At 33.3% G+C, this 13,027-nt stretch overlaps 1 protein-coding gene across 8 annotated transcripts in view; it reads left to right on the top strand.

Annotated features, from left to right (window-relative positions):
- LOC134701112 (ATP-dependent 6-phosphofructokinase-like) overlaps positions 1–13,027 on the top strand; it is a 63,045-nt gene that overhangs the window by 8,296 nt on the left and 41,722 nt on the right. For all 8 annotated transcript variants that reach the window (XM_063562257.1, XM_063562252.1, XM_063562254.1 and 5 more), the window contains exons 3-4: positions 844–921; positions 1,986–2,175. In XM_063562257.1, the coding sequence (XP_063418327.1) occupies positions 844–921; positions 1,986–2,175 (268 nt within the window). The remainder of the gene's footprint in view (positions 1–843; positions 922–1,985; positions 2,176–13,027) is intronic.

Genomic DNA, 13,027 nt, shown 5'->3' with positions numbered 1-13,027 from the left:
GTCTTTTCCTTGAGGGATATAAAAAGCAAATACCATGGTAGGAGGGATAAAAGTGAGATTTCCTTGGGCAAATAACACAGCAGATAGGTTAAAAAGCAACATGAAACAGGCATTTTTGCTGCTGGTGTACTTTGTGACGGCTTTGGTACCTTCACTGACAGCGTGCTTGGCCAATTCACCGGGTAAGAGCAGACGAACTGCAGTCTGGATCTCCCGAGATGTGATGGTAGATCTCTTGTTGTAGTGAGCGAGACGGGAGGCTTCTGCAGCGATTCTCTCAAAGATATGGTTGACAAAACTGTTCATGATAGACATAGCCTTTGAGGATACTCCAGTGTCTCTGCATTTTGTTGTTATATATGAATAAAATTCATCTGAAATAAAACAATTCACTTAAGCTGACAGCCAATCTAAATCTTGGATATACTTATTACACGTTATAAAACAGTACAAAGCTGTCAACCAATCAAAATCTAGGATATTTGTGTTATTAGACAGTACACTAGCTGTCAACCAATCAATATGATACTTACAATATAAGGCAGTACAGTAGCTGTCAACCAATCAATATGATACTTACAATATAAGGCAGTACAGTAGCTGTCAACCAATCAATATGATACTTACAATATAAGGCAGTACAGTAGCTGTCAACCAATCAATATGATACTTACAATATAAGGCAGTACACTACATGTAGCTGTAAACCAATCAAAATCTAGGATATTTGTGTTTTGAAATAGTGCACTAGCTATAAAAAATTAAAATCAAGGATACTTTTTTTTAGGTGTAATTATCATGTTATGTTCTTTTAATCTATGAAATTTCTATCTTTGATTTTAGGGATACCAGGGTATGGTTGATGGAGGTGATCTTATTACAGAAGCTTCTTGGGCAAGCTCATCTGGAATAATGCAAAAGGTATGAAAAATACACCATGTCATGACTGAATTCTATGCTTATATGGTATCTAAGTTTCAATTGGCCGGAGTGAAGTTCCAAGCAAAAAAATAAAATAAATAATAGTGTAAATTCAAAAATTATTGCAATGTTTTAAATAATGTGAAAATGTAACAGTACCAGGTTTGCAATAATAAACTCGCCTTCATATGTGCAATAATAAACTCACCTTCATATTTTCCGTAGTGATATTCCTACATAAAATTTTTGCAATCGCATTTATTAGATTTCGCTAGTGGTTAAGGATGGCAACGATAAATGCACATATGAATTTCAAAATTTAAATACAGTAATTGTTGAGAGGTTTTTGTTGATAAACAATTTGCCAGTATGTTGGCGTAGATACAGAAATTGTCTTGATAGTCATGACTAATAATTGCTATATAGTTTGAACAAAAGTTAAAAGTTACCAAGGGAGCAAACAAATCCTTAAATTGAAGAAGACTTACTAAAAAATGGCCAATAGGAAAAAACTACAAACGGCAATAGCCCAAAACATTGCATGAAATCTTAAGCTTGGGAAACACCTACTGTACATGTATCCCACTGGGCAAGTATGTCCTGCTGCACATGTGGCACCTGTTATGCTTTTTGTAAGTTGATGACAATTAGACTTTTAGTCAAGAATAAAGATAAATAAAAGGTAACAGAAAGGGATAAATTTGAATAAAGAATATAGTACCTGAAACTCCTATATATATTTAAGGATACTCCTTCGTTGTATTCCCTTGCAGCGACAGAATTAATTGGTCCTTTGTAAGATATTTTGACATGCTGGATAACAAATAAAAAAAAAAAAAAAATTGTTGTCATTACACAATGTGGAGATCTTCTTAATTTTTGTGAATTTTTTGGGTCTTTTTTTATCCTTTTACAAAAAAAGAGGTGGGGGTGGGGAGGGTGACTAAAATTCAAAGTATAGATAATTATATAAATAGTGCTAGGTTTCTTTTGTATTTGAGATCAAACTGGGACGAAGACATTAACAAAGAATTTAAACAATTCAAAATTTGAATAATTAACAGGGTGGAACTGTGATTGGCAGTGCTAGATGTGCCGATTTCCGTCAAAGAGCTGGAAGGTTGAAGGCTGCCAAGAATCTTATAGATAAAAACATAACAAATCTGGTAGTGATTGGCGGAGATGGTAGTCTGACTGGTGCTAACTTATTCAGACAAGAATGGATGAGTTTACTGGATGAACTTAAGGAAACAGGTACAAAAGTCATGTGGATCATTAACAGTGTGTTAGAAAATACTGAGGATTCAATTATTTTCATGGGTACCAGTTTTTTGGGTTTTTAGGGAAATTTGTATTTTTCATGGTTTTTTCCAAAGTCTGCATAAAAATGTTTACTTTGTTAAACATTTGAAATGTATAAATATTGGTTTATAAACTATTTCAATATTGAGTGAAGTTGTCAAAAATAAAAAATAAAAAATGAGGTAAAAAGTTATTTTCTGTTTCAGCTAGAATTTCAACAAAAATTGATATTTAGGTATAAAATTATTCAAAATTGTTCACTAGTGTCAATAATTTTTTGTCAATGATTTTTATACGACTGCAAAAATTCAAAAAATTTTGGTCGTATATTGGTATCACGTCGTCGTCTGCGTTGTCCGAAGACCGATGGTTTCTGGATAATAACTTTAGTATAAGTAAATAGAAATCAATAAAATTTTAACACAAGGATTATAACCACTAAAGGAAGGTTTGGGATTGATTTTGGGGGTTATGGTCCCAACTGTTTTGAAATAAGGGGCCAAAAAGAAGGGGAATTAAGGGCCCAAATAAGCATTTTTGTAGTTTTCAGACAAAGACTTGTGTTAAAGTGTATGAATCTCTCTGAAATTATACCACAAGTTTCCTTCTATACAACAGAGGGATGGTTAGGATTGACTATGGGGGGTTATGGCTCAAACCATTTAGGAATTAGAGGAAAAAAGGGGTGAAAACCAAGTTTTTTTTCCGGTTAGAGGACAATTAAGACAATTTAAAAGCAGTCTAAGGGAGGTAAGCCAATCCCAATTTAAAACAACAATGCTTGATTACCTCCCTTACACTGCTTGTAAATTATGTATTTAAGAATTGAATGCTTCTTTTTGTAAATTTATTGGGTGGTAAAAGCGTTGACCGAAGTACATTTTGTATGAAGCGCGGAAGCGCTTCATTCTAAAAATGTACGCACGGTCAACGCTTTTACAACCCTATAAAGTTTCAAAAAGAAGTATTCAATACTTATAATTACATTTTTTTAGCTAAAATCATGAAAACACGATTTTTATCCAGTTTTATTTAATTCACCTGTGCACTTTTTTGTGGGACCTCGTGTCATCATGCATGACAAATGTTATTGTCTGATGCAATTGTTTACGGAATAACATGTTAGCCAATCAGAATAACGTATTATAATGAAACTTACATCTAATGTAATTATTAAGAAATGATGATTGTCTTGAGGTGATTAGCTGTCAATTTATTTTTAAAAGTAACTATTGATTAATATTAATTTTAGCCATGACTATGTATGTCATTTTATATTTTAAGACTTGTATCATGTATTTAAAAGGGTTATTATGGTATTATGGTTGCAAACTTTATTAAAATTTGTTTTGAGATTATGACTAACACTTGAGGGAATGAATGTTTTTTGGGAATAAGGGAAAGGGGGATGTGAACAAAAATTGGGGGGGGGGGGGGGGGGGGGAGGTAAATAAGAATTTGTGGGGGGGACTATTTTTCTCATTTCAGATTTCAGATATTAAAAAGAAAATTTCTTCAAATATTTTTTTGGGGGGGTTAATATTCAACAGGATAGTGTATTGCACCAAAGCAAAAAAATGTTTTATTAAGAGGGGGGGGGGGGGGGGTAAATTCACAACAGCATAGTGTATTGCACAAAATCAAAAAAAGAATTATATAACCAATTTTTAAGTTCTTTGACTACAGTTATTCTGTGTCAAATATTTAATTACAATCCAAATTCAAACCTATATCAAGCATGAATATTGTGTCCATTTTGACCCCAACTTTTCAGGGTTGGACATCTGCGGTCGTATCCAGCTGCACTTAGCGAAGCAATTTTTTTTTTTTTAAATTGAAAAAAACATAGTTTAAAAAGATAATTTAGTTTTGTTAAAAAATCATATATTTTGAGAAATGTCTTCTTATTATATGTCTTATGCTTTTAACAAAAATTGATATTAAGGCCACACCAATTTGATTCCTTGTTCGACGGACCCGCCCGCACCTATTTTTCTCAAAACAGAATTTTTTTATTTTTTTGCTCACCTGGCCCAAAGGGCCAAGTGAGCTTTTCTCATCACTTGGCGTCCGTCGTCGTCGTCGTCGTCGTCGTTAACTTTTACAAAAATCTTCTCCTCAAAAACTACTGGGCCAAATTGAATCAAACTTGGACACAATCATCATTGGGGTATCTAGTTTAAAAAATGTGTGGCTTGACCCGTCAAACCAACCAAGATGGCCGCCATGGCTGAAAATAGAACATAGGGGTAAAATGCAGTTTTTGGCTTATAACTCAAAAACCAAAGCATTTAGAGCAAATCTGACAGGGGTTAAATTGTTAATCAGGTCAAGATCTATCTGCCCTGAAATTTTCAGATGAATCGGACAACCTGTTGTTGGGTTGCTGCCCCTGAGTTGGTAATTTTAGTGAAATTTTGCTGTTTTTGGTTATTATCTTGAATGTTATTATAGATAGAGATAAACTGTAAACAGCAGAAATGTTCAGCAATGTAAGATCTACAAATAAGTCAACATGACCAAAATGGTCAGTTGACTCCTTTAGGAGTTATTGCCCTTTATAGTAAATTTTTTACCATTTTTCGTTAATCTTAGTTATCTTTTACAAAAATCTTCTCCTCTGAAACTACCAGGCCAAATTAATTCAAACTTGACCACAATCATCTTTAGGGTATCTAGTTTAAAAATGTGTGGCGTGACACGGTCAACCAACCAAGATGGCTGCCATGGCTAAAAATATAACATAGTGGTAAAATGCAGTTTTTGGCTTATAACTCAAAAACCAAATCGCGTAAGATTTAACTGTTTATCAGATCAAGATCTATCTGCCCTGAAATTTTCAGATGAATCAGACAACCCCTTGTTGGGTTGCTGCCTCTGAATTGGTAATTTTAGGGAAATTTTGCTGTTTTTGGTTATTATCTTGAATATTATTATAGATAGAGATAAACTGTAAAAGGCAATAATGTTCAGTTAAGTAAGATCTACAAATAAGTCAACATGACCAAAATGGTCAGTTGACCCCTTTAGGAGTTAGTGCCCTTTATAGTCAATTTTTAACAATTTTCCTGAAATTTGTAAATTTTAACTAACATTTTCCACTGAAACTACTGGGCCAAGTTCAATATAGATAGAAATAATTGTAAGCAGCAAGAAAGTTCAGTAAAATAAGATGTACAAACACTTCACCATCACTAAAACACAATTTTGTCATGAATCCATCTGCGTCCTTTGTTTAATATTCACATAGACCAAGGTGAGCGACACAGGCTCTTTAGAGCCTCTAGTTTTATATTCCCGCTTCCCGCATCCGGAAATGTAATCATGTCCATTTCCCGCACCGTTTTTTAGCTCACCTGGCCCGAAGGGCCAAGTGAGCTTTTCTCATCACTTGGCGTCCGTCCAAGGATCCGGAAATTTTTCCATGTCATTTCGGTCAGTTTTTTTTGGTGATGTAATATTATCATGATTATCATGATGCACAATAATGCATGTTTCTGAGGGTGACAAGTCTTGCACAAGAACAAGTAAAGACCTTTTCTGTGAAATATTAGTTCAAACAAGTGTAACTGTACCTTGAACTATCAGTAACAGTGATGTTTTGGATGTACAAACTACTCGAGGAGACGTTTTTTGTTGTGTATTGCATCTCTGAGGTCATATGCATAACCCTATAAATTTGCATAAATTACTAGAGGAGTAATTGCGGCATGTTTCATCATTTTGAAATAAAGTTATATAAACCAATAAATAAACAACTGTGTAATGTTTCTTATTGTATGTAGATATATCGTTTATGTTGTTCAAATTGTTGCTGTTTGGATGAGTGGAATTGATTACTTTTAAATACACAACAAGATAAATGTGTATTCACCTGGTTTACGATTCGAGGATCAAAAAGGGGAAACTTTTCTGTGAATAAATAACTCAAGTCTGGTATAGTGATAACAATTGAATTTAATATCAAAATTCATGATTTTAAATAAATAAATAGTTTATCTGAATGATAGTTTGTAAGCAATAACAACAATTCAATGAAAACATTTACATAGTTATACTTTTTGTGTTTCTGGCATATGGTGCAGAACATAGCATTAGGTATACTGTCAAAGGTAAGCCATGCGAACAACTGCAACCATTTGGCATTGAAAGATCTTGCATTTTTGGCAGGTTTCTGGTTTTCATCTGACGCGTCTCTTTTACGCTTATTCATTGTTGGATTTGGTTATGAGTTTATATTTAATATTCAAAGGTTTTATACCAGCAAAAAAAAATATTAAACAATTGACAGTGAAGATGTATGGCTTCACCCGGGTAAAAATCGGAAGTTTAGGAGAGAAAACAAAAGAAAGGATAACGCCCATTACATTCTGTGAGTAGAATGGTTTCAAAAAATCGGAAGTGCAAAAAAACCAAAAAAAATCTAGATTGTTCATTCGCTGAGATATTTCTTAAAATAGGCTGTATGGCTTCAAATGTAAATTACGTTATTTATTTTTTATTCTTTTTTAAAACATTTTTTTTTAATTCATCATTTCTATAAACTATATGCTTTACCACTTTTGCAAATCTTTTAATATCTTTAACTACCATACCCGACCGAAAAGTTAACAGTAAAATCCATCTCTCAAGTAAGATAATTATCAATTAACCCATGTTGATCCCCAGTTTTCATGTGCAAACTCAGTAATCATAAATCTATATTTAACCAACAGTGTCCAAATCAGCTGATCGACTATAAATGGATTATAAATGTTTTATTTGGATAAATATAGAAAGATTCTCTAGTCAACAGTGTCATTTGTCTTCTTTAATGAATAAAAAAAATGACAAAATCTAGGTCAGAATGGTTAAAACGTTAAATTTGATGCACAGGAAATCGCCATATTGTTTTTATTTCTGAACAGGTGTTTCCAGGTGAGATTTGTGAGATTTGTGAACATCGCCTTTATGGCTTTAATCAAGACAATAACGACACCCAAGCCGAATTCAAACTTCCTGGACATTGATTACTATCCTCAAGTGGTGATAATTACTATGAAAACAAACCTAGTGGCTTCAACCCAGACTTGCCCCACGCTGTGACTCGACAGAGTCCTGTTCATTGTTTTCACTTATATTATAGAATAAACAACAAACTAATGATAAATATTTATTAAAACACAACTCAAATCAGCAAACATTTTATTTTGTCTCAAACAAATCTATTTTTCTTGATGACCTGAAAACGAAAATAAGTTCAAAATGGCGACTGAAAAATCCTGATCGTAATAAAATGACCGAAATTATTTCTGTAAAAAAAAAAAAAAAAGACCAAAATCCCAATAAATCATTTCGTTCTTCTGAGTTTCCAAATCGGTCATGACTGGCATATATGACCGTTTCCGGACCCTTGCGTCCGTCGTCGTCTTCGTCCGTCGTCGTCGTTGTCCGTCGTCGTTTACTTTTACAAAAATCTTCTCCTCTGAAACTACTGGGCCAAATTAAACCAAACTTGGCCACAATCATGATTGGGGTATCTAGTTTAAAAAATGTGTGGCGTGACCCGCCAAACCAACTAAGATGGCGCCATGGCTAAAAATAGAACAAAGGGGTTAAATGTATTTTTTGGCTTATAACTCAAAAACCAAAGCATTTAGAGCAAATCTGACACGTGGTTAAAAATGTTTATCAGGTCAAGATCTATCTGCCCTGAAATTTTCAGATGAATCGGACAATCCGTTGTTGGGTCGCTGCCCCTGAATTGGTAATTTTAGGGAAATTTTGCTGTTTTTGGTTATTATCTTGAATATTATTATAGATAGAGATAAACAGTAAACAGCAAAGTAAGATTTACAAATAAGTCAACATGACCAAAATGATTAGTTGACCCCTTTAGGAGTTATTGCCCTTTAAAGTCAATTTTTAACCATTTTTCATAAATTTTAGATATCTTTTACAAAAATCTTCTCCTCTGAAACTGCTGGACCAAATTAATCGAAACTTGGCCACGATCATTTCTAGGGTATCTAGTTTAAAAAATGTGTGGCGTGACCTGCCAAACCAACCAAGATGGCCACCATGGCTAAAAATAGAACATAGGGGTGAAATGCAGCTTTTGGCTTTTCACTCGAAAACCAAAGCGTTTATAGCAAATCTGACATGGGGGTAAAATTGTTTATTAGATCGAGATCTATCTGCCCTTAAATTTTCAGATGAATAAGAGAACCCGTTGTTGGGTTGCTGTCCCTGAATTGGTAATTTTAAGAAAATTTTGCTGTTTTTGGTTATTATCTTGAATATTATTATAGATAGAGATAAACTGTAAACAGCAATAATGTTCAGCAAAGTAATATTTACAAATAAGTCAACATGACCAAAATGGTCAATTGACCCCCTAAGGAGTTATTGTTCTTTATAGTCAATTTTAAACAATTTTCATAAAATTTGTAAATTTTTACTACCGGTAACATTTTCCACAGAAACTACTGGGCCAAGTTTATTATAGATAGTGATAATTGTAAGTAGCAAGAATGTTCAGTAAAGTAAGATGTACAAACATATCACCATCACCAAAACACAATTTTGTCATGAATCCATCTGCTTCCTTTGTTTAACATGTTTAATATACACATAGACCAAGGTGAGCGACACAGGCTCTTTAGAGCCTCTAGTTTGTAAATATTATAAAAATATATCAATATTTGTTTTAAAATCACAGTCTATTAACCTGTATATAACGATTTTAAACATAAATGCACGCCACCACACTTCTTAAATATCTGTGAGAATATTTGTTTCAGCATGAAACCTATTTATCCAAAGAAGGAGTTCTCCGATATATAAATTTATAAAAGCGGAAAAATATACCGGTAAAGAACAAAAAATTGGTTTCGTTCCCCTTACTTATATTCCCTATCAAAATATGTTCGTTGTTAGAATAAAGTACAAAGAACTTCTGAAGGATTTGCCTTCAACGGCAATTATATTCTATGTTGGCGAAACAAAACTATCCATAGCCGCTGTATGTTTATGCACTTGTCCTGATTGATTCAGGGGCCTGTCGTTCAGCAGTTATCGTTTATTGATGTAGTTCATTGGTATTTTCCCGTTTGGATATATAAATTAGATCGTTGGTTTTCATGTTTGAATTGTGTACGCTTATAATTTTTGGGCCCTGTATAGCTTGTTGTTTGGTCTGTATCAAAGCCCCGTGTAAAAGGTCGTACTTTTACCTGTGTTTGTTATTATCAGGTTTAGAACAACCCTCCCTCACTCAGACAAGGGGTCATTTTACTAATGTAGAAAAGAAAATAGAAATACCAAGGAGTTGTATAGTTCTTCTATTGAAAACCTTTGAAAACTTAGAATTTTGTACTCAAAAAGAGGAGAGTTACATCATATTTTAAACAACTTTTTCTAAAAGAGAGGTCCACTTATTTTGAATAATATTAAACTGTTATAGTAAATGCGTTAACATGGTTAAAGTCCAGGAATATAACAAAATTCTTGGACATGTTTTGACCATTTAATACGAGATAGATGTATAGTTTTTTGAGAAAATATGAGCCCTTTTGTACAAACAAATATATTATAACTTGTATTGATCACTCATAAAACATGAAAAAAGGGATACTAGTATTTATGACATTAAGGGGTTGCCCCCAAACTGAATATGACTTAGATAGAGAATTGTCTCATTGTCAGTCACACATACATAGACCAGATTTAATTATTTCTTGGTGAACAGGGGAAAAATACTTCAGAAATTAAAGAAAAGACAAAGTACAAGTGATAAATCAAGTTTTAATATTGTTGAAACCTACTATTTTATGTTTACAAAAAAAAAATATAATCGCTCGCCTTTACTTTTCAAGCTAGGCCTCAAGAATTTACAAAATAAATATTTTTTTATTTATAAATTTTCAAATTGCTCGCTCGCCCCAAATTTTGGAGTCTAAAAATCCGTAGAACTGGTGTGGCCTAAGGTGTAATAGGCTATTTCAATGTGATTGCAAATTTGACAATTTTTTTTCTTCTAATATAAGTATAAACCTACTTTTTGTTAAAAATCTTAAAATTTTGATATAAAGTAGGTAACTACCATTATATCAAAAAGAAAAAGTCCCAAAATTTGACTTTATAGTCAATTTTTAACCATTTTTCTAAAATTTTAGTATTCTTTAAAACAAATCTTCTCCTGAAACTACTAGGCTAAATTTAACCAAACTTGGCCACAATCATCATTGGGGTATCTAGTTCAAAAAATGTGTCCGATGACCCGGCCTACCAACCAAGATGGCCACCATGGCTAAAAATAGTACATAGGGGTGAAATGTAGATTTTGGCTTTTATCTCTGAAACCAAAGCATTTGGAGCAAATCTGATTGGAATTAAATTGTTTATTAGATCAAATTTTCAGACAAATCAGACAACCCCTTGTTGGGTTGCTGCCCCCTAATAAATAATTTTAAATAAAATTTTGCAGTTTTTGGTTATTATCTTGAATATTATTACAAACTGTAAACAGCAATAATGTTCAGCAAAATAAGATCTACAAGTAAGTCAACATGACCAAAATTGTCAATTGACCCTTTAAGGAGTTATTGTCCTTTATAGTCAATTTTTAACCGGATTTTTGTGACAAAAATGTCGGTTATTAAATTGGGGATGCTCGGCGGGTGGGCGGCAGGGCGGGCGGCAGGGCGGGCGGGCGGTCGGTAGGGCGGGCGGCAATCAAATGTTGTCCGTGCATTAACTCAAGAACCGTTCAACCAAAGCTTTTAAAATTTTAATATGTTGTTACTGACAACTAAATGAAGGTCAAGTTCAATAATGGCCATTTTGACTCTTACCGTTCAGGAGTTATAGTTCTTGAAAGATTGAAAAATGGCGTTTCCAGTCGTGTCCGTGCATTTACGCATGAACAGTTCTACCAAAGCTTCCCAAATTTTAATATGTTGTTACTGGTAACAAAATGGAGGTCAAGTTCAATAATGACGATTTTGACTTTTACCGTTTAGGAGTTATGGTTCTTGAAAGATTGAAAAATGGTGTTTCCAGTTGTGTCCGTGCATTTACGCATGAACTGTTCTACCAAAGCTTCTCAAATTTTAATATGTTGTTACTGGTGACAAAATGGAGGTCAAATTCAATAATGACGATTTTGACTTTTACCGTTCAGGAGTTATGGTTCTTGAAAGATTGAAAAATGGTGTTTCCAGTCGTGTCCGTGCATTTACGCATGAACTGTTCTACCAAAGCTTCCCAAATTTTAATATGTTGTTACTGGTGACAAAATGGAGGTCAAGTTCAATAATGACGATTTTGACTTTTACCGTTCAGGAGTTATGGTTCTTGAAAGATTGAAAAATGGTGTTTCCAGTCGTGTCCGTGCATTTTCTCATGAACCATTCAACCAAAGCTTTTCAAATTTTAATATGTTGTTACTGATGACAAAATAGAGGTCAAGTACAATAATGATGATTTTAACACCGTTCAGGAGTTATGGTTCTTGAAAGATCGTAAAATGGTGTTTCCATTCACGTTATTGCATTTACTCACAAACCATTCAATCTAAGCTTTTCAAATTTTAATATGTTGATACTGATGACAAAATAGAGGTCAAATTTGATATTGACAATTTTAACTTTCACCAATCATCAGTAATGGTTCTTGTGATATTGCCAGAACACAAATAAATGCTAATAAATCCGGTTTGCTGTCGTTGTGACAGCCTCTTGTTAACAATTTTCTTAAATTTTTGTAAATTTTTAGAAAATATTTTCCACTTTAATGATTAGGCAAAGTTCATTATAGATAGAGATAATTGTAGCAACAAGAATGTTCAGTAAAGTAAGATCTCCAAACACATCACCATCTCCAAAACTCAATTTTGTCATGAATTTATCTGTGTCCATTGTTTAATATGCACAAAGACCAAGGTGAGCGACACAGGCTCTTGAGAGCCTCTAGGTTTTTTTGCTTTAAAATTTTCAATTTTAAGTTGGTTATTTCTGATTTATATATAAAAGCAAATAATAATGATATGGCAGGAGATACACACCAAACAGGATGTGTAAATTATTATATTAAGTATTGTGCAATAGCAAGAAATCTTCAATTGCACAGTATTGCGCAATAGCAAGAAATATCCAATAGCACAATATTGCGCAATATCAAGAAATCTTCAATTTCACAGTATTGCGCAATAGCAAGAAATATTGAATTACACAGTATTGTGCAATTGCAAGAAATATTCAATTGCACAGTATTGCGCAATAGCAAGAAATCTTCTTTTGCACAGTATTGCGCAATAGCAAGAAATCTTCAATTAAAATTAAATACAAATTTTTTAACCCATTTAAAAATTTTAGATAATTCACCACATTTATTTTGTGTCAGAAACCTGTCAAAAATTTGATCACAATCCAAATTCAGACAGTATCAAGCTTGAATATTGTGTCCAAACTTGCACCAACTGTTCAGGGTTCAACCTCTGCAGTTGTATCAGGCTGCACTCAACAAAGCATTTATTTTTTTTGCACTTCACATCCGGTTTTGGGTCAAAGATGGAGATAGCAAAATATTAGTAAAAATAACATAAATTCCTAATGTAAAGTAATATATAGGGAATTGAAGCAGTAGGATAGAGATAATTGTACAATTGAACGAATGGTTTTCAATTAAAAGCTGTGACATGAATGGTTTTACCTGAAAATTCTCTGAAATAGAAGGGAGTACAGTACAACAAGTTAATCATGAAATTCATTTTGCTTTCGGACCAACAAAAAGCATTTTGCTAAGATGTATTTGGCATGACTGT

Source organism: Mytilus trossulus, unplaced genomic scaffold (assembly GCF_036588685.1).
Source record: "Mytilus trossulus isolate FHL-02 unplaced genomic scaffold, PNRI_Mtr1.1.1.hap1 h1tg000215l__unscaffolded, whole genome shotgun sequence".
NCBI classification, from domain to species: Eukaryota; Metazoa; Mollusca; class Bivalvia; order Mytilida; family Mytilidae; genus Mytilus; species Mytilus trossulus.
This window is presented reverse-complemented; position numbering and strand designations above follow the sequence as displayed.